Source organism: Lasiodiplodia theobromae (genome assembly GCF_012971845.1).
Source record: "Lasiodiplodia theobromae strain AM2As chromosome Unknown scaffold_9, whole genome shotgun sequence".
Taxonomy (NCBI): Eukaryota; Fungi; Ascomycota; class Dothideomycetes; order Botryosphaeriales; family Botryosphaeriaceae; genus Lasiodiplodia; species Lasiodiplodia theobromae.
Genome location: NW_023336585.1, coordinates 19,612 through 40,338, shown reverse-complemented (window position 1 = coordinate 40,338; position 20,727 = coordinate 19,612). Strand labels below are relative to the sequence as shown.

General features: G+C 58.2%; 8 protein-coding genes across 8 annotated transcripts; 6 read left to right on the top strand and 2 right to left on the bottom strand.

Annotated features, from left to right (window-relative positions):
• Window positions 1-655: 655 nt before the first annotated feature.
• LTHEOB_3412 (Ubiquitin) lies at window positions 656-1,553 on the top strand (the record flags this gene model as incomplete). The annotated part of the gene is made up of 5 exons (XM_035512333.1): window positions 656-662; window positions 900-906; window positions 984-1,164; window positions 1,265-1,375; window positions 1,467-1,553. The coding sequence occupies 5 exons, from the start codon at window positions 656-658 to the stop codon at window positions 1,551-1,553; spliced, it is 393 nt and encodes a 130-aa protein (XP_035362500.1).
• Window positions 1,554-1,902: 349 nt separating this feature from the next.
• On the bottom strand, window positions 1,903-3,231 carry LTHEOB_3411 (Short-chain dehydrogenase; the record flags this gene model as incomplete). Its single annotated transcript, XM_035512332.1, has 5 exons — window positions 1,903-2,096; window positions 2,144-2,245; window positions 2,302-2,447; window positions 2,503-2,586; window positions 2,714-3,231. 5 exons carry the CDS (start codon window positions 3,229-3,231, stop codon window positions 1,903-1,905), a joined length of 1,044 nt encoding a protein of 347 aa, XP_035362499.1.
• A 503-nt stretch (window positions 3,232-3,734) lies between these two features.
• LTHEOB_3410 (Transaldolase protein) lies at window positions 3,735-4,948 on the top strand (the record flags this gene model as incomplete). Its single annotated transcript, XM_035512331.1, has 3 exons — window positions 3,735-3,980; window positions 4,072-4,415; window positions 4,528-4,948. 3 exons carry the CDS (start codon window positions 3,735-3,737, stop codon window positions 4,946-4,948), a joined length of 1,011 nt encoding a protein of 336 aa, XP_035362498.1.
• A 2,073-nt stretch (window positions 4,949-7,021) lies between these two features.
• Window positions 7,022-8,720, bottom strand: LTHEOB_3409 (Transcription factor tos4; the record flags this gene model as incomplete). The annotated part of the gene is made up of 2 exons (XM_035512329.1): window positions 7,022-7,051; window positions 7,128-8,720. 2 exons carry the CDS (start codon window positions 8,718-8,720, stop codon window positions 7,022-7,024), a joined length of 1,623 nt encoding a protein of 540 aa, XP_035362497.1.
• A 1,016-nt stretch (window positions 8,721-9,736) lies between these two features.
• Window positions 9,737-10,956, top strand: LTHEOB_3408 (Ribosomal protein l1; the record flags this gene model as incomplete). The annotated part of the gene is made up of 2 exons (XM_035512328.1): window positions 9,737-10,059; window positions 10,110-10,956. The coding sequence occupies 2 exons, from the start codon at window positions 9,737-9,739 to the stop codon at window positions 10,954-10,956; spliced, it is 1,170 nt and encodes a 389-aa protein (XP_035362496.1).
• A 622-nt stretch (window positions 10,957-11,578) lies between these two features.
• Window positions 11,579-14,196, top strand: LTHEOB_3407 (Sulfate transporter/antisigma-factor antagonist STAS; the record flags this gene model as incomplete). The annotated part of the gene is made up of 4 exons (XM_035512327.1): window positions 11,579-12,141; window positions 12,196-12,828; window positions 12,880-13,396; window positions 13,453-14,196. 4 exons carry the CDS (start codon window positions 11,579-11,581, stop codon window positions 14,194-14,196), a joined length of 2,457 nt encoding a protein of 818 aa, XP_035362495.1.
• Window positions 14,197-15,067: 871 nt separating this feature from the next.
• On the top strand, window positions 15,068-16,789 carry LTHEOB_3406 (Sugar transporter; the record flags this gene model as incomplete). The annotated part of the gene is made up of 4 exons (XM_035512326.1): window positions 15,068-15,324; window positions 15,386-15,791; window positions 15,849-16,058; window positions 16,115-16,789. The coding sequence occupies 4 exons, from the start codon at window positions 15,068-15,070 to the stop codon at window positions 16,787-16,789; spliced, it is 1,548 nt and encodes a 515-aa protein (XP_035362494.1).
• Window positions 16,790-17,352: 563 nt separating this feature from the next.
• LTHEOB_3405 (Beta-lactamase) lies at window positions 17,353-20,005 on the top strand (the record flags this gene model as incomplete). Its single annotated transcript, XM_035512325.1, has 2 exons — window positions 17,353-17,542; window positions 17,604-20,005. The coding sequence occupies 2 exons, from the start codon at window positions 17,353-17,355 to the stop codon at window positions 20,003-20,005; spliced, it is 2,592 nt and encodes an 863-aa protein (XP_035362493.1).
• Window positions 20,006-20,727: the final 722 nt, after the last annotated feature.

The window sequence follows — 20,727 nt, the reverse complement described above, 5'->3', positions numbered from 1 at the left end:
AGACAGGGCTACATGTCTCGGTTGTGGCTGTCAAGTGCTACGAGATCGGTCCCTATTATTGCAACAGAGCATGGGCATTTGAATCGTCCATCCGAAGATGTATGCATGACGTCGAACAAACCCACCTGGACAAGAGCTTACTACCTAACTATGCTGCAATACCTTAATGAGTGAATGGAACTCGGATAGCGGCGGCAAGTATCTGGCACATGAATCGCCAAGCTTATGTACGATGACGCTTCTAGGATGCGATTGCCGACAACGGCAAGCGTTCGGTGTGGAATGACAAAGTAACAGCGACAGCAGTGAGCACAAATGAAATTCAGGAACCGTATCAAGCAGATTAGGACGCTTCGAAGATTTGCTTGCACCCACATTTAAAGCTCTGGCGACAGTTTCCTAACACAGCTACTTTATAGCATTAGATCGTTGCACAGGTCGGAGATTCAGAGCGACGAGGAACATCATTCGTACGATTGAGACGGGACGATAAGGTGAACCAAAGAGCACGTGAGCCAGGAACAGGTGCTATCAGAAGGACAATTTGCTCTCTGATAGCGCACCCTGTCCCGGGAAAAACGTTAGCTCAACAAGAAAGCTGCTGCATGCAATAATTGTAGCGATATTAAATTCATCAAAAGACATGAAAACTCAAATGTTCTGTACGAGGTGACTTGCAGCGTTGGTGAGGCATCGGCGCTGGGTGGAGCCGCAGGTCGGCTCGCTTAACGCGCACTAAGCCTGGGCAGCCGAAACTCCCCCACGCAGGTTTTGACCTCTTGCCCGACGACACTTTGTCCGCATCACCAGGTCACTAACGAAACAGCAAAGAGTGAGTTGCCCTAACCGCGTCTATCCCGAGCCGCTGAGCGTTTTGCTGACTCTGTTTCGCGATCCAGTGCAGATGTGAGCCTCCACCATGCCCGCGACCGACCACGCAGCTTTTGCCGCACCGAACGAGAACTAACGCATCTGTCGCGCAGCTTCGTCAAGACCCTCACGGGCAAGACCATCACCCTTGAGGTCGAGTCCTCGGACACCATCGACAATGTCAAGAGCAAGATCCAGGACAAGGAGGGCATTCCCCCGGACCAGCAGCGCCTGATCTTCGCCGGCAAGCAGCTCGAGGATGGCCGCACCCTGTCCGACTACAACATCCAGAAGGTACGGTGTCCCGGTCGCTGGAGAGTCCAAAGGCCGCACGCGCGACACCGAGCCGCAAATTTGTTGTGCCGATCGAATGCTAACGCGCATCGCCCTATAGGAGTCCACCCTGCACCTGGTCCTCCGTCTCCGTGGTGGTATCATTGAGCCCTCGCTCAAGGCTCTTGCCTCCAAGTACAACTGCGACAAGATGATCTGCCGCAAGTGCTACGTACGTTCAACCCACGGATCGAGTTTGCGCTGCGAGCGCTCAGTGCATACGCCGCAACTCCCGGGACCAAATCAGCTGACAAGTACCGCAGGCCCGTCTGCCCCCGCGTGCCACCAACTGCCGCAAGAAGAAGTGCGGTCACACCAACCAGCTCCGCCCCAAGAAGAAGCTCAAATAAGCGACTCGTCTCGTTGCGGCGATGGCAAGGTTGTGGAGTGGGTTTTTACGGCGCTCAATGGGTCTGGGTGTGGGGCTACTTTAGGAGAGCTGTTACATACACTCCGGAACTTTCTTAACGAAGCAAAAAAGCATACCCAACGACAATCCACCCAAGACTCGGAATGAAGGCACCGTGAGCGTCGTGGCGAAGGAGAAAATTACTACTATGGTGAATAGCTTCGCTAGCAGGCGGTATCGATTCTGGGGAAGACAATTGAGCCTTGACCGCTAAAGACTACCAAAACGGCGCCCCGATTTCTCAAATTCTAACGTCTAGGATCGAAGACCTTTTGCTTCCACCGTATAGTCTACTGCGCCAAATAGCCGCCGTCGACGGGCAGTCCGATTCCAGTCACCCACGCGGCGTCATCCGAGGCCAGGAAAACAGCACCTTTAGCCACATCCGTCACATTTCCCCATTCGCCCCAAGGTGTGGTGCTGATCATGGATGCGTTGACCTCGGCATTGGTGAAGTTTCCACGCGTCATTGACGTTTTTGTGACTTGAGCATGTGAGAGAAGCCGGGCAACGATGGGATGGGTGACTTACAACCAGGGCACAAAGCATTGCAGTGGATTCTGTCAGCTGCATAGTCAACGGCAATCTGTTTGGTCATGTTAAGGACGGCGCCTTTGCTCGCACAATAAGCGGCTGCCAGAGTCAGCTGGTTTCTCGAGTAGAAAGTAAGGGCCTGGGACTTGACGCACCAGCGCCGCCTGTGATTCCTACGTAGCCTAGCATGCTGGCGACATTTACGATCCAACCCCGTCTGCCAGTGGCATCCGGGCCCTGCTTGAGAAATTGGGCGCAGGCGTACTTGCAGCCGAGATAGACTCCGCGAACGTTCACTTTCCTGATGCAGACAGATCTCAGCATGCCATACGACGGGCGTGTGCAGATTCACTCACATCACTCTGTCAAACTCGTCGTCTTCCTCCTCGTGCACACGGATGAATCTATTCTTAGTTCCAAGACCTGCGTTATTCACAATGCTAGAGTTGACGCCATCGAAGTGTTGGTTAGTCCCGTGCACACGCTCACTACTCGACGCTCTCTCTCTCTCTTCATCGCTCTTCTTCTGCTTCTCCTTTTAGTTTCTTTCTGGAATATTGCACTCACATGTCCATACGTCCGTCGCCCTTACTAACAGCCATCTCAACCGCTCGCTTGACGTCGGCCGGCGTCCCGACATCGCACTCTGAAAATACGGCCCTGCCGGCGCCGAACTTCTTCTCGATCAGCTCGTGCGTCGGCACCACCGCATCCTCGCCTTCTTCCACGCCCAGCGCGGGCGCGGGCCGCAGGTCTGCGCAGACGACGAGCTTGGCGCCGTGCGAGGCGTAGGCCAGGGCAATGGCGCGGCCCAGGCCCGACGACGAGCCGGTGATCACGGCAACTTTGCCCTGGAGGCGAGGCTGGTGGCCATTGGAGATCGTCTCGGGGAATGGGGGTGCGGCGGATGGCGGGAGTGATGCGTCGTCCCTGGTGCTGGTGCTTTGCTCGGGGAAGCTACGGCCGGCCTGGAAGTACACGGGGGTGGTGGAGAGGTGACGATGGGATGAGGGACGAATGGAGGAATTGGCAGAGCGGAGTGCAGCGCAAAGGGCTCGCCTGTGGGGTAGTAGTCGGAAACTCATTTTGCACGGCAGCAGATGTGGTGGCAGTGGAACGTCGCTACAAAAAAAAATTTGGACTGATCACAGCTTCCGCCCCCCAATATATCAAAGTGGTGGAAGTGCAGTACAGCAGATGCTTTTCGCTTGCTTGCATACTGACGTGGGCCAGGGTCTGGACTCGACTCGGCTGACTTTCCCCACACTCCTACCCCTCCTCCCCAAGACGGCAATTCCTGGCGCCGCTCCACGACTTTTCCACGACTCAACCTTCCTCCGGTTGCCGGCGTCGTCACAACTGTCGCCCCTTCGCCCGCGGCTCTGGGGTCACAGACGCCCGTGTATGCACGGCCAGCGGGGCCCCGAGCATGCACAATTCTCAGTCAGCCCCCCGTCGTGCCGCCACTCCAGAGCAAACATCGTGCCACAACCCAAACCGTACTGTCTGACAGCCCGACAACCCTCCCTATACTCCCATTCCGTTCCGTGACCTTCCTCGAGCTTGCAACGACACACCAGGCAGACCCATGGCATCTCAAACTCTCCTCGACGTCCTGCGCTCGCGCACCGCGGTTGACTGCGATACCCTCGACGCCTCCGTCGCCGCAGAGCTGGGGCCCTTCGTCGACTGCACCTCCAACCAGGCAATTGCGTGCTCTGAGCTCCAGGAAGACCGGCATAAAGACCTCCTGAAGAAGGCTGCCACTCTCGCCAAAGATGCGAGCCCCAAATACCCCGGTGTGAAGCTTGAGACGCTGGCAGTCGAGATTGCCGTGAGTCCTACCACCACGAAGGAGAAGCTGGGACAACAACAGCACCTCAAAACACATACACGGCGCCCGGACTGACACCGTCTCTCCTCAGATGATCCTGCTCGCCCTCCAAGTCTACCCGCACCTCACCGGCTTCGTGCACATCCAAGCCAACCCCTTCGACGCCTACAACACGGCGGCAACCGTCGCCGGCGCCCGCCGCATCGTCTCGCTCTTCAAAGACGTCGACTCTGCTTTCGACACCACCCGCATCTGCATCAAGATCGCCAGCACCTGGGAGGGCCTCCAGGCCTGCCGCCAGCTCGAAGCCGAACACAACATCCGCACCCTCGCCACCACCCTCTTCACCCTCGAGCAGGCCGCCCTCGCCGCAGAGGTCGGCTGCCGCTACATCGCGCCCTACGTCAACGAGCTGCGCGTGCACTTTGACAAGTCGTAAGCCCTGTCCCGCTCCTGCTCCTGCCCTTGCTATCGCCCTGCCCTGCCCTGTCCTATCCTCGTCCTGCCCCCAACACCAGGCACGACCCGTCAACTAACAAGTCACCAGCTACACCGACCCCTCCCCCAACCTCCCCCTCTGCGCCACCATCCAACGCTACTACACCGCCCACTCCCTCCCCACGCAAGTCCTCCCCGCCAGCCTCACCAGCGCCGCCGAGTGCATGCAGCTGGCCGGCGTGCACCACATCACCGTCGCCCCCGCCCTGCTGCGCGAGCTGGCCGCCACGAAGACGGGAGATGACACGCCCGCCGCGAAGGCGCATTCGCTGTTCGACGACGCGTCGGCCGCGCACGCGCCTGTGCCGCCGAAGCTGAGTTATGCGGGTGATGAGGCGGGGTGGAGGATGGCGCTGACGAGGGCGGGGAAGGGGAGGGAGGAGGGGAAGTTGGTGTATGCTATCAATACGTTTTGTGATATGCAGGTTGCGTTGGAGAAGGCGTTGAAGGGGGTGATTGCTGCGCTGTGAGCCTGATATGGTTTTCTGCGGGGCCTTAGAAAGCGTGGCGGCGGGAGGTAAGATGATAGAAATGTTAAGAAATGGAATTGATCGTTCTGAGCAAGACATTTTGTCCTTCGGATTTATTCGCGCTTGTTGTGCTGCCTCGAATGACTTCTTTTACAAAGATGACGTTGAGTACCTCTTTACTTAGAAGCCAAGCGTTTATAATAATTGACATGACTGCAGATAATGAGTTCTACAAAAACAGGCTAAAGAAAAACAATATTAGACTTATACTACCTGAAACAGCCACAGGAGATATATATATAAATTTAATTTTTACACGCAGAACTAAAACAAATAAAGGGACTAACAGAGTCGTACAATAATTGAAGCTATAGACTATGAACGCCGTGTAAATAAACTGACGTTTCGTCATCCATCCCCACTATTTGACCAGCTGCCCTCCACGCCGATTGCGGACTACGCCGTAAACTAACAAGAGCCTCTAGCTTCTTTCCGCATCCGTCAGGATGGATAAGCTTAAATCTTTCACCGCGAGCTACTCGCCGTTCTCCCCCTCCCACTGCGCGCAGGCAGATCTGAGCCATCCTAGCTCATTTTACCTACAAGCGTCTAAGCTCGTGATATAGGTAGTCAAACGAAGTACTTATTATCCAGAGGTAAATGTAAAATTAAGAACTTATACATGAACCCGCCCAGACGGTGTAGCTTCCGACTATTTGTAGGGGTTAAGTGTCATTCCTCGGGCAGGAATTCTTGCCAAGGATGAAAAATGTCTTGACGCTTACCGTGTCCTCTGAAAGATAATGTACTCTGTGTTTACGACATTAAATTCTTTCTATGCCCTCTCCCCTTGCTTAAACGTAACAGATCAGCTCGCACGAGCAGAGAATTAGTCGTCAGCAGGGGTCAGTCATGCCTAGTGGAATGGGCAGCGATATGCTTCGAGGACGCATATTAACTGGACGAATGGGGGATAGAAGCATATTGTGGCCTTTGATTCGAAAGAGGACGTTTTCACGCTCCCTCCTAAGCATGTGGAAACAATGATGGCTAGTCACTCGTATGTACAAATTCCCATCGTCGGCAAAATCCAACACATGCATCATGCATGCATGCATGACGCAGGGGTTGCAGGGAAGAAAAAAAAACCGGCATCTGAAAACATGATCCAAAATTTTATTCCTGCCTTTTTCTCTCTGCTGCTTGCTCATCATCAAACCGCCAAAAAAGCCTGCGCCTATGCTATTCAAGAACCATCATCATCACCGAATGCTACCACCCATCAAGCTCCCGCTGCCCTTTTTTCGCTTCTATAGAATAGTGCAGATAGTAAAAAAAAAAACAAGGGGAGGGGCATTACTTGGGGCCTTCTGGTCCCACACTCGAGCCGTCGTCATCTGAATAAAATGTGTGTGCGCTCTTTCAGGCCACAGGATAAACCATCATATGATCCTCGAGAACTTAGCAAACGCCATTGCTGGAACCACCGCATCTACCACCGGGTGCTTTCTCCAACTTCTCATCATCCATAAAGACCAAAATACCAAACCATCCAACTTCCTACGATCCGTAACGTAACCATGCCTGTTTTTTGATTTTTCGTTTGTAGATAGAGGAAGGGTGCCAGGAAAAAAAAGAAGCACGAAAAAGGTTATCCATGAACATGAAGTGGGAAGCGCAAAAAGTTCGGACACAACAAGACCGGCTTGGATTTCGGCGGTAGGGAAGCGAGAAAGAGGATAATACACTGCATACATTCGTGAATAGCTGAAAAAGCTGAGGAAAAACCGATCTTTCGCTAGGGAAAGGCGGAAGAACAGTCGCATCGATGGCCCCGAGAAGATGTTGGGGCTGTTTCTCTATCAGACGACAGGGAACCCCAACGAAAAGACGCTTCGCAGATAATGTCGGTCCGTATAGATGGCTGGAACCGAGCGCGATTGTGACCTGTCTTGGAGCAGGAGCGGCCTTGTCGAATCGACCATCATCGATGCGTTGGGGGAGGATAACAAAAACTACTTGTGTCGAGCATACGAGCTAAGCTTACACCACCTTGAACTAGGCGTCTCGAATTCAGTAGCGCGGGCGCTTCCAGTAGTATTGCTGGAGGGAGAGAATCAGCAAGACAGAATTGTGACAGTGATGCTAGCCTTTGAGCGCCGTGAAGGCGGAGTCTTACCTTGTGGGCCTTCCTTACCGAGCGCAAGCCGGTGCCACCAATGCCACCCATGACGGCATCACGGCGCATCTGGTTCGAGTCCATCTCGGGGACGTAGTAGTACTCGTTCTCCAAGGCATGGCCGGATGCATCCTTGCCGACACGAGTAATCTCACCAATGCAGGGGATGGCGTCGAGCATCTGCTGAAGATCGCTGCCACTCAATCTGGCCATTGACTCGGCAGCCTGCTCTTCCAGCATGGAACCCTTGTTCGCGCGGCGAGAGCGTGCAGCATCGGTGGATCCGCCACGCAGCTCCGCTGGCAGGTTGCCAAGGATCGTCGACAGGGGCATCGAGTGTAGGCGGGAAAAGGCAAGTTGATTGATGACGTGGTTCTTGATCGGCGACTCATTGATCCTGGTGGTCGACTCAGAGAGGTTGGTGCGCGGGGCATCAGAATTGCTCTGTGCGCCGTCGGGGGACTCGGGGTGGGACCTTGGGTCCTTAAGAGGACGACGGCGCCTGCTCTGGGACGAGTGCACGTTGGACATGGACTGCATGCGCGAGAGAATGTTTGCACCAAAGGGACCAAACGAGTGGACCACAGGATCGTTTTCTTCGTCGCGATCAGAGAAGTCGTCAGAGTCAAAAGACGAAGCACTGGTCTGAGATCCCTTACCCTCGGGGGCAGAGCCGGAGGCAGTGCGCGACGATTGAGACTCGGCAAGAGCAGCACGCGCCTTGTCGTCGCCCGACTCGCCGTCTTCATACACCTGGACGGCTGGGGGCTCGAGGTCAGCAGGGTCAGAAGCTAGGAACGTCTCGTCATTGGCATCAGCGGCCTTGGGCACGGGCGACTCGGGGGATTGCGGGGCGAAGGGAGGAGGGCTAGAGTTGAAGCCAGCGGTGGATCCGGCCCTCCTTCTGGTGGGGGTGGCCTCGTCCCAAGTCGTGTCCGAAGCCGCCGACATACTCCGTTTCCTATCGCACACGTAAGGCCAGGCGAGCAGGACACGCGTATCCTGGACGTCGAGCATGATGTCGGCGGAGGGTTGGTCGGAGGAGAAGGTATCACCCTTGGCCAGATCGTATATCTGTCCGCGGCAGTGCACCTTGACGCCATTCCAGCCAAGACATTCGATAAAGACGCGACCGGACGCGTGCTCGTCGGTCGGAGCGTGGTAGACGGCACGGACATGGACGCGTGAAATTAGGCGATTTGCAGAGAGCTGGTGGTGAGATGAATTGCTGGAGCGGCCCATGAGCAGCGGCTCTCCACTCGCGGGGACCTCGATCGAGGGCACGGCGCAGAGAGGGTTCCGTTCGGAGAGAGCAGACAGCGTACGTTGCAGGGGCTGGCGGACCTGGCGCGTCGGCGACGAGGGCAGCACGCCGGTGGATGAGGTGGGCATTGGCGTGGGGTAGTACTTCAGCTCGGCCTTGGGCAGCGCGTTGTTCTCGTCATACTTGCGCTTGGGGGGCCGCGGCAGGGGCGACGACGACAGAGGCTCAAAGGCGGGCAGCAGCTTCGGCGGGCTCGAGGGGACAGGGCGCGATGGCGACGACTCTTCAATGGCGAAGGGAATGTACCGCCGGGGCGCGGGCGAGTCCATGGTGGAGGTCGACGCGGAGGGTGACGGTGGCTGGTCGACGACGTGAAGACAGGGCCGGCAGCACGGCAGGCGGCGGACGGGGCCGCAGCTGCGAGGAAGGCAGGGGCAGCTGAGCGAGAGGAAACGTGTGCTTCCGGCGGCGGGCTCAGCGAGAAGCGGCCATGACGGTCAGGGCGGCGCGAAGAAGAAGACGAAGAGAGGGCTGGGGGCGGCCGGCAGCGAATTTGAACGAGCCTGACGCGGTGCGCGCCTCGGTGGTGGATGCTTCGACGCGGACGCTCAGACTTGCTCCACCCCGGGCCTTCAGGCAAGAAATCACCCGTGTGCCGATGGCGCAGCAGACAACGCCAAACGCCAGCACGACACGCTCTTCTCGCGTCTTGCTCTGCTTCCGCGCGCGTTCGTCCCGCTTCCGCCCCAGGCCAGGCCACGCGCGCATGCTCACGAGCTTCAACCATGACATCGCGGCGCGTCTAGTGCACGCAGCGCGCTGCAGATCGCCTGCAAAATCCAGAACGCCCGGCACATGGCGGCGGCGCTTGTTCCCGCTTGCGGCCGGTCGCAGTCGTCCAGCCCGGCCCCAGGCTAGCACGAATGAACGTCGCAGAAGCCGGCTGCTTCGCCCAACGGCCAACGCTCTACATCGGGGTAGCCCAAGTCGCGAACGCGAGCGCTGTCGAGTCGTATATCCCACAGTGTCGCAACACACGCTGAGTCTGAGATGAGCGTCGCCTGGTGCAAACAGCTGTTGGAGCCTGTGTGGCGGTGTTCTCTTCCTTCTGTTCTTATTTCGGCTCACCGACTCTATTGCATTGGGGCTCGTGATCAAGTCTCAGTTGAGATCCCTCGACTGCTGCAGTGAGGCGCGCCAACATCGCGGTCTCGGCGGTGACGAGGGCGGTGAGGCGCGGCAGAAAGAAAGCCGCGACATTTTTGGCCCAGAATTTCTGCGACACCCTCACCCAGCGTCTCGAGCCACCAACTCGCCGCACTCTGCCCCCACACCTCTAGCAACAATGGCGAAATCCTCGGATGCTGTGGCGACCAAGCCTGGGTCGAATTCTCCCTACCAGCTCGACTCCAAGCAGACTTTGCGCGCCGCGAAGGCCCTGACCGCACACATCAAGTCCTCCGAGAGCACCAAGGCTGCCGAATCCACCAAGAAGAACCTCCTCGAAGACGACGCTTCCGACGACAGCGATGCCGCTACCGACGGCCAGGTTCCCGTGTGGCTGATTGTGACTACCAAAAAGCACATCGTTGACAAGAAGCGCCTGAAGCCGGCCAAGATCCCGCTGCCGCACCCTCTGCCCGCGCCTGGTCAGAGGATATGTTTGATGTAAGAACGCGCCTTCACATGTGCGCAGCTCGAATTAACTCGTCATGCAGCACCGCAGACCCCCAGCGCTCATACAAGGACCTGATTGAAGAATCCGCTTTCCCTCAAGAATTGCGCGAGCGCATTGGCCGCGTCATTGGCTACTCTAAGCTCAAGGCGAAATACAAGACTTATGAAACCAAGCGCCAGCTCTACGCCGAGTATGACATTTTCCTGGCCGACGATCGCATCATCACTTACCTGCCGACGGCTCTCGGCAAGGTTTTCTACAAGAACACGGCGAAGCGTCCTATCCCTGTTCACTTGATGGGCAACGAAAAGGTGCAGAAGGACGCTAATGGCAAGAAGCCGAAGAAGACCAGCGAGGACAAGAGCTCTACCATCGTCGGCTCGGCCGCCGCCGTGGCGAAGGATATCCAGAAGGCCCTGGACTCGGCGCTCGTGCACTTGAGCCCAACCGCAAGTACTGCCATCCGCGTCGCAAACGCAAGCTTTGAGCCGAAGCAGATTGCGGAGAACCTGGAGGTCGTCGTCCAGGCACTTACCTCGCAGGAGAAGCTGATTCCCAAGGGCTGGAAGAACATCCGCTCGCTCCACATCAAGGGTCCGGCAACGACTGCTCTGCCCATCTGGATGGCCGATGAGCTGTGGGTGGACGAGCAGGACGTGTTGGACGAGAAGCACAAGCCTGTTGACAAGTCGGAGAGGTTGAAGATCAAGGAGGAGGAGCAGAGCAAGAAGCGGAAGCCACTTGAGGACACGAAGGAGGAAAGCAGCGACAAGCCAGCCAAGAAGTCCAAGAAGGACAAGGCGCAGGGTGCCGACCTGAGCAAGGAAATTGCTCTGCGCAAAGAGACGCTGCGGAAGCAGAAGAAGGCAGCTAAAGCCGAAGCATAGTTCTTACTACGTAAGATGCTACTGGGTCAGCAGGGCAAAACGAGGCGTTTGGGCGTCAAGTAGATCAAAACTAGGGTTGGTAGCATTTCTGTAGCTCAGCACGCAGCGGGGTTCCCAAGCAGTGAATAATGCATTTTGGCGGGTTACAACGTGTTGCCATGCAAGGCGTGTTGGACCATATTGATATACGGTCTGGACCGCTTGGGTCCCGTATGACAACTCTGGTATGCAGGGGTCTGAGGTAATGGAAATAGCGTGCCGTACTCCCGTTCTTCTTGGCCTTGGCTCCTTCAGTTTGGATGACAGATGGACCACCCGGCGACCGGGTATTGTTCAGCGCAGCGTAACCATAGCGGCAGATCTCCGCCGAACCAGGACAAAGACCAACCGCTCGCCCGCAACGACGCGCATGCAGGCGCCTGGATGCGCCTCGCATTCCGCCGCCCCAACGTGCGACGCCTAGCGTGACGGGCAGCATCCCGGCTGGCGCGTGAGGTGGCCTCGAGACTAAAATGAATAAAAAAACCCCGGGGGAAAAATTAGATAGCGACCAGTCTGCAGCAACCCGTCTGCAAAGAACAACAGCTAGCCTACTGCAGGGCTCCCCACAAGCCACCACGCAATGCCCTCGCACTCGCGCAGCGCCTCAGAGGCGCGCTCCGTCAACCAACACGCGCCGACAAACCCCAGCCATCTGCGCGAATCGCACTATCCCGCCGCCTCGCCCGAACAATCGACACACACCGACTTTGGCATCTCCAGCGCCAAGAGTGGGGCTCCGCCGCGCGACAGCTCGAACGCACCCACATCTCCTCGCCATGGCTCCCAAGCATCTGCTCGCTCTCCAGCATTTAGTGCAGCCCCCGCCGACCACCTCGAGTCGACCGCGCGAGCGCACCTGCTGAGCCTGCGCGACGGCGAGAGGAGCCCTGCTTTCGCCTACGACATGTCGCCCGCAAGGTCGCCGCGGCCTGAGACCGCGAGGAGCTATGGCAGCTTCAACTCGGAAATACTGCGCGATGGTTTTGGTGGCCGCTATCCCGGCGACGACACGGCCAACACCCCAGATGCCTCGACCTCGTTGCTGGGCGACTCGGTTTCGGATGGCCTGCTGGGCGGCCAAGGCAAGCACAACACAACTTCATGGCTGGCCGAGAGGCATGGTATTAGGAACAAGAGGATGATGTATGTGATGGAACCCCATCCGTAGTCCTGACCCTGCTGACGCTCTCTGGACAGGTACTTGGCTTACTACGTGCCAATTTTCAACTGGATTCGGCAGTACAAGTTGCGCTACCTTCGCGGCGATCTCGTGGCGGCTATCACGATGGCTTCGTTCTACATTCCCATGTCCCTGTCCTACGCGTCCAACCTTGGCCACATCCCCCCGGTCAACGGATTGTACAGCTTCTTCTTCAACCCCCTCATCTATGCCATACTCGGAACCGCGCCGATGATGATTGTGGGCCCGGAAGCCCCAGGCTCTCTTCTCACTGGTGAAGTGGTCAGGGAAAACATCCGACAGGGAACTAGCGGCGATGACGAAGCACAACTCAACGCCGAGATTGCTGGAATTACGACCTTCATCGCTGGGTTCGTCATCCTTCTGGGTGGCCTGTTCAGGCTCGGCTTTTTGGACAATGTCCTCAGCAGGCCGTTTTTGCGGGGCTTCATCAGTGCCATCGGTTGCGTCATCTTCATCGACCAGCTTATTCCGCAGATGGGGATTGCCCGTCTTGCAGAAGGACCCAACGGCGTCGAGCACGGTAGTGCTGTCGACAAGCTGATTTTCATCATCAAGAACGTTGGAAATGTGCACAAGCTTACATGTGCCGTCTCCTTTAGCGCATTTTTCACCATCATGTTCTTCAGGTTTGTTGCACTCACACCTCACCCCGTATAGCAGACACTAATATGGAACAGGGAATTGAAAAAACGCCTCCAACCCCGGTATCCCGGCGCTGCATTCATTCCGGACCGGTTTGTCGTCGTCGTACTATCCGTTATTCTTACATCGCACTACCGCTGGGACCAGCAAGGTCTGGCTATCCTGGGTAACGTCAACACAGCGGGTGGCCACTTGTTCAAAGTACACTTCCCCTTTGATTTCTCGCACCTCAAGTATGTTTCGAGCGCTTTTGAGACAGCCTTCACCATCGCGTTGCTTGGCTTTTTCGAGTCCTCTGTGGCCGCAAAGAGTTTGCCTCCCGCCAAGGATGGCCTTCAAAACGTCAACACCAGCACAAACAGGGAACTGGTCGCGTTGGGCGTTGCCAATGTGACTGGAGGTCTGTTTATGGCCTTGCCCGCATTTGGCGGGTATGGTAGGAGCAAAGTGAACGCGTCGACGGGCGGCAGGACCCCGATGAGCAACATTTTCCTGAGTTTGATCACTCTCATGTGTCTACTTTTCCTTCTGCCCTACTTCTACTACCTCCCGGTAAGTCCTCAGTCCATGCAGATTCAACGCATGCCGCGGCTAACAAGCACATGCAGAAGGGTGTTCTCTCCGCAATGGTTGGCGTGGTCGCGTATTCCCTGGTCGAAGAGGCGCCGCACGACATCCATTTCTTCCTCAAGATCCGCGGCTGGTCGGAGCTGAGCCTGATGCTCATCATCTTCCTGGTGACCATCTTCTGGGACCTGAAGAAGGGCATCGCGGTGGGCATCGGCCTCTCGCTACTGCGCGTCATCAAGCACGCGACGCGGCCACGCATCCAGATCCTGGGGCGCGTGCCGGGCACGACGGACCGGTTCGAGAACGCCGAGCTGGACCCGGGCCGGCTCGAGTTCGTCGAGGGCTGCCTGATCGTCAAGATCCCGGAGCCGCTGACGTTCGCCAACACGGGCAGCCTGCGCAACCGCCTCAAGCGCCTCGAGGAACACGGCACCAACGCGGCGCACCCGGCGCTGCCGCGCGTGCGCCGCGAGGAGCACAACCGCAACGTCATCTTCGACGTGCACGGCGTCACGTCGCTCGACGGCGCGGGCGCGCAGGTGCTGCTCGAGATTGTCCAGAACTACGTCGACAGGGGCGTGCGCGTCTTCTTCTGCCGCGTGCCGCGCGAGGGGAGCGAGGTGTGGAGGCTGTTCGAGCAGAGCGGCCTTGTCGAGGTGGCTGGCGGCACGAGGCATTTCGTCGGCAGCGTCGATCAGGCGCTCCACATGACGGAGTTGGAGAGCTTGACGGAGGCGCTCGAGAGAGACAGAGATAGCGATAGCCAGGCTGGTCGCTCGTGAAAAAAAAAAATCGCCCGAACAAAAGAACTTACCTACTAGAGCAAAAGAGTCCGCAAGGCAGAACTGGGGATAGTCGGGTGAGTGGTTGGGGGGAAACTAGATAGACGAGGGAGGGAGGGCTACCTACATACCTATGTTTAGAGCACGGGGGCGGCGCTGGGGTGTTTTTCCTTGAACAATTGTTATGGTATGACGATGATGATGATGGATTCATAAAAATTGTTATGGATGGTGTAACGATGAAAGTATTTTATGTGTGCTCGTGCGTAAGGCTGGCCTATGCGTTCGGCGGCGAAGTCCGTGTGTGGGTTCGTGCGTGCCGCCCCGTGGGGAAATAAACCGAAGAGGGTGTGGAGACGACGCACGGCGCATCAGGCGAGCCTTGCGATCGGCTTTTGAAGTCGTCCCCTTCGACGGCCGTGCATTGATAAGCCCGCGCCGCTAGGCCGCGCACAGGAAGCCGACAGGCTGCTGTCCAGTCAGAGGCGGCGCCGCTGACCGGGCGAGGGGAAGAGAAGCTCAGATGAGGGACGGAGGATTCCTGGGAACGGCTGGGCCGACATCGATGGCTTCACCGTCCAGCGAATCGCGGCCGGCCGGCTGACGCAGTCGCATCGACTTCTAGCTACCGCTTCGCCGCACTCGGCGCTGGCTCGGGCGGCGTGGGCCGCGGCGGGTATAAAGATGCGGTGGCGCCTCGTGCGGGTGTGTCTGCGCTGGGCGTTGCTTGTTTCCTGTATCCTCTTTCTCGGCGTCGACGCTTGGTACTGCTTGGCGACCCTGGCGCGCAAAGCTTCGCCTCGGCAAGAAGTCTTGTGTGTTTTCCCACTCATCACGGCAATTCCCTCCTCCCCTGCGCTCTGCCGCAATAATGTCGACCGAGAAATACGGCGCCGAGGGCGTCGAGGATGTCGCAGTCACCGGCACTGTTGCGCACCTCCCCGACGAGCACATGAGCGTCGGCCGCTACATCGCGACGCGCATCCCGTCGCTGAAGCCGCCCATGGCCCGTGCCCCCAATCCGTTCAAGCTGCTGGGCCTGCTCAACACGCAGCAATGGCTGTTTTTCCTCGTCGCCTTCATTGCGTGGTCGTGGGATGCGTTCGACTTCTTCACCGTTAGTTTGACGTTAGTCCGCCTGTCAACATCCCTTGCCCTGAGTCCACAGCTAACCAAAAAAATAACGCAGGGTCGAGGATCTCGCCGAGGAATTCGGCAAGAGCAAGAAGGACATCACCTGGGGCATCACGCTGGTGCTGATGCTGCGGTCCGTCGGCTCCATCATCTTCGGCATCGCCGCCGACCGCTGGGGCCGCAAGTGGCCCTTCATCATCAACAACCTCCTGTTCATCATCCTCGAGCTCGGCACCGGCTTCTGCAACACCTACGAACAGTTCCTGGGCGTCAGGGCCCTCTTCGGCATCGCCATGGGCGGCCTGTACGGCAACGCGGCGGCCACGGCGCTCGAGGACTGCCCGGAGCAGGCGCGCGGTATAGTGTCTGGCATGCTGCAGCAGGGCTATGCGTTTGGGTACCTCCTGGCCACCGTCTTTGCTAGAGGCCTCGTCAACACTACCAGCCACGGCTGGAGACCTGTGAGTTTTTGGTGTCCCGACAGAACGCAGACTGGCTTCTGGCTAACCTATGACAAGCTCTTTTGGTTCGGTGCATGCCCGCCTGTTCTGATCATCCTCTTCCGTCTGTGTTTGCCCGAGACCCAGGCGTACCGGGAGCGCGAAAAGGTCCGCGAGTCTGGCCACAACGTCGGCAAGACTTTCATCGCTGAGGGCAAGGTTGCTCTCAAGAAACACTGGCTCCTGCTGATCTACATGGTTCTGCTCATGGCGGGATTCAACTTCATGGTAAATCTAACTCACTCAAAGGAAGTAGTGGTACGGAGGCTGACAAGACTTTTCAGTCCCACGGATCCCAGGACCTGTACCCCACGATGCTGGAGAACCAGTACAACTTCAGCGCCGACGCCGTCACGGTCACGCAGGTGGTGGCCAACCTGGGCGCGATGACGGGCGGCACCGTCATCGGCTACTGCTCGCAGATCTTCGGCCGCCGCTTCAGCATCATCTTCATCTGCGTCGTGGGCGGCGCGCTGCTGTACCCCTACACGTTCGTCAGCGACACGCGCATCATCGCGCCCGCCTTCTTCGAGCAGTTCTGCGTCCAGGGCGCGTGGGGCGTCATCCCCATCCACCTCATGGAGCTCTCGCCCGGCAGCTTCCGCACCTTCGTCGTCGGCACCTCGTACCAGCTCGGCAACCTCGTGTCCAGCGCGTCCAGCACCATCGAGGCCACCATCGGCGAGCGCTTCCCGCTGCCCCCCAAGGGCAAGACGGCTCGGTATGAGTACGGCAAGGTCATTTGCATCTTCATGGGCTGCGTCTACGCCTATGTCATCATCTTGACCCTGGTCGGCCCCGAGTATCGTGGTCGGGGATTTGATGTTGCCCATGACGCGGATATGGAGGAGGCGGCGAACGTGGACCACGAGGGTATTGAGCGCATTGTCCACCCGGAAGCTGCTGCTCCGGCTGTCGACGAGGATGAGAAGGGAGTGTCGAGGAGGGAAGTCGTCTGAAGTGGGGAGAAGATGATTTTATGAGGTCATGAAACCGAATGGGCTGTATACCATGCGGCTAAAAATCTGCGTACAGATATCGGAGAAATCAAGAAGATTATTGAGGAATGTCCGGCCTGTGCTGTCATGATGAACGGTCTAACTCATCCTGGCGCCGCTTCCTGAACTACTCGTTCAAGCTAGCCCAGTCGACGCTAAAAAGTGAACAAGCTAGAAATTAGCTATCGAGTTACCGGATAAGTAGCCGGCGTTAAGCATATAGGGAAACTTTGAGGTGTAGTAGAGTGGTCCGTGACGTAGTGATTCTATTTATGGAAAGGCGCAAACTAACAGCACGTGCGTTTCACGTGATCTTCCACCAACCAACAGCGCGACATGAGAACTGTTGGACACTGATCCTGAGGGAAGAGCAGACGCCAACTAGTGGGGTTGCCGAAAATGGATTCGTGGCGCGGGTCGTCTGACGGCCCATCGTACTTGGCCGCCACACGTCACTTCGATTCTTCGTCTTTGGTGCGGGTCCGCGACCGTGGGTCTCTTCCCGTCGTCGTCTTACCTCAGTCATGAACGACGTGCTCCCATCGTACGAGGCCGCGAACACCAGGGACTACTGGTCCATCATCGCCCGGTACATATCGTCCGCGGATCTCTGCTCGGCAGCCCTCGTCTGCAAGCAGTGGGCTGCCATCTTCACCCGCCAGCTGTGGGGCAATCCAGCCTCGCATTTCGGCGTGGAAAATGATGTCGTCTACGGTGCGTTCTGCTGCTGCTCCCACGCTATCTGCATTCCTTCTCGTTACTGACTCCAATGCAGTCGCCCTCGTTCGTTTCCGGCGCACCATCCGGTGGGCCAGGCTGAGCACGAGAGAGCTGACACACACGCTCCACCTGCCACCAGCGCACGCGGAAATCTACGACGGCCCCCACGCCGAATGGCTGCGCGACATCCTCGAGTATCTGCCACGCCTTCAGTCACTAATCGTCTACGGACTGCCGTTTTTCGACCACGGCGCATTGATCACCCTCCGCCGCCCGAGCAATCCAAGGCTCTCGTCGCTCTCGGACAGCCTTCGCAGATTGACTTATGATTTCCCCCAGTTCTGGCTGCGGTACCTGGACGCGTCGGCCTGCTCCAACGCCACGTACAGCGGCCTGGCCGAGGCGCTGCAGCATTTTCCCGCGCTGCTGTACCTTGACCTCTCGCGGACCAAGTCGGCAAAGGGCGCCGACGTGCTGTCGGTGCTGAAGCATTGCCACAGCCTGCGCATCTTGAAGCTAAGGGGGCTGGGGCTGAAGGATGCAGAGATCGAGGCGCTGGCGACGGCCGTGAAGACGCGCCTAAAGAGCCTCGATGTCCGCAATAACCAACTGACAGATGCGAGCGCACGCATTCTTCTCGATAATTGCTTCAGCCTGAGAAAGCCATGGCCACCGCGGCGCCCTGACGGCGGCCCGTTGGCATCTTCAGAGACGGTCGATTCCCCTGCGTCGCCGTCGTCGCCGGCCATGCGCCACCCGTTCGTCTTCGACCAGTACGCGAACGAGGACCTGGACCGCGTGCTGCGGGCGAAGCTGGTGGGCGAGTTCGCGGGCAACGCATTCATCAACGACGCCTACGCCGACGGCATCACGCACCTGTACATCTCGGACAACAACATCACCGTCGAGGGCGTCTCGGGCCTGCTGCACTCCAAGCGCCTCCACGTGCTCGACGCGGGCACCGTGGCCAGGGGGCTGACGCGGAAGCCGAGGCCGCCGTCGCTGCTGTCGTTCGAGGAGGCGGATGGCCCTGCGGAGGAGTTTGCTATGCCGGGCGCGGAGAAGCTCTCGCCCATCATCAAGAAGTTCGCGGCGGGCCGCATGACGTACCTGCGCATCAATCATGCTGTTATTACCGAAGAGACAGCGACTGCGGATCTTGCGGTTGGTAGGGTCGAGATGGAGGGCGATCTCGGCATCTACGCGCCGTCGTCAGCGCAGGAGCTTGACGGGTTTAATGAGGTGCATGAGGCGCCGACGGATGGCGCTGCGGTGCATGAGATGCCGGCGGGGGATCAGGTGCTACCGGTTGAGCTGCCTGCTACGGCAGAGTCCCAGGTGTTTGAACTGCCTGGTGACTTTCCGTCCAAACCGGCCGTCGTGATCGATCCGCCGCCGCCGTCCACACCACCACCACCACCACCACCCGAACCGCAACCCCAACCCGACGACGATGATGCCGTCGCCACGGAGGAGCAGCTCCTCCACGGAACCGAGAAGATCAAACTATCCGAAGCAGAGCCTCCTGCGTCCTTGCCGTCCGACGACGGCTCATCCGCCCCCGAACCCCTCGCCACCCTCCAGGCGCACGACACCCAACGTCGTCGCCGCGCCTCCTCCCTCGCCGTCGACGACCGCCGCGCCCGCCTCGACTTCCGCCAATCCAACGAACACCACCTACACCCAGGCATGCTCCCCGCCCTCGACACCCTCGTCCTCACCGACGTGCCGCGCGAAGTCGAGAACCCGGCCATCGTCAAACGTCTGACGCAGTTCATCGCCGACTGCGCCGAGGAAACGCACCTCGCCCGCCTCGCCGCAAGGGGGGCTTACGCCCTGCCGCCTGGACGCGATCGGCAGCTTGCTGAGCGCGAGTTTGCGAGGGGGGTGTTTGGGTTGAGGAGGGTGGTGCTGGAGATGGAGCCCGTCGGCGTGGTGAAGAAGAGGAAGGTCGGGGCCTGGCGCCAGTACCCGTCCAAGTCGTCGACGGAAGACCCGGACTCGGAGGCGTTTTGGGCGGCGGCGGAGAGGGATTTTTCGTTTTTTGGCGACGAGGAGTGTGGTGTGCCGTCGTTGGAGCCGGGCGGGAGGTCGTTGCCGCCACTCGCGGGGATGAGCGAGAAGGTCGTCGTGCTGCCAGACGCGGCTGCTGGACCGGTGCCGGTCCTCGTGCAGCATGAGGCTAGGCGCCGGATCGACGTTTGTGCGGAGTTGACGAGGTTTAGGAAGGGGAGGAGGGCGGCGTATCAGGCGGCGCTGTTGGCCAGAGGGGGTGGGGGAGGGGGAGAGGGTGAGGCGGAGGTCGTCGAGGTCGAGGGGTACTGGGAGGGTGAGATTCAGGTCGTTCGGCCGCCGCCGAGGACGGTGGAGGGAGGGGCGGGGGTGGATGGGGAGTTGGGTGGGGGCGAGGTCGATTGTTATGGGAATTATTTTGAGAAGGGGTATAATTATAGATAGAGATGATTCTTTTTCCCTCTTCCCCGGGTTCTTGTTTTTGGGTTGCTGGGGGATGGGATGGGCGCAAGAGTCACGGATATGGTCAATGGGGCATTGATTTTTCTTTGATGATACCTAAGCTTTAACATCTCCCATTGTCATACTCCTGTATCAGCCAGTGCTGGGAGCTTCTTTTTTTTTTTACTCCACTTCAGCGATTTATATTCCCTTAGTCTGAGATCGCGCTCGTCGATGGCATTTCTAGCGGTACTGTTTCGCCAACCATCAATACCAGATTCCTAGACCGGGGCTGAATCATTCGGCAAGAAAACTCACCTTGTGGAAGCCAATCGCCTCGGCCTGCTCGCGGAAGGCCTGGCGAGACATGTTCAGACCGTACTTGCGGATCACGCCGGCCTTCTTCTTGTCGCCGGTGACGCGGCTGTAGGGTGGGAGGGATCGGTTCGTCAGCACATGCACCATTGGAGGTGGAGGACGGCGGCGACGACGACGACAACAATGGTAGAGGGGGGACACGAGGAAAAGAAATGCAACGACGAAGAGACAGGGCGGAGTGTGACTCACCAGCCGCGGGAGCCCTTGCCGTAGTTGCGCGGGCGGGAGTACCAGACGGTTTCGTGGGACATTGTTGGAAAGGAGAGAAGGTGGTTTTCCGTTGATGCTGTGGAAGTTGTGCGCGCAGTTGGTGGCAGGGAGAAAATCAATGTGGGGAATTTTATTTT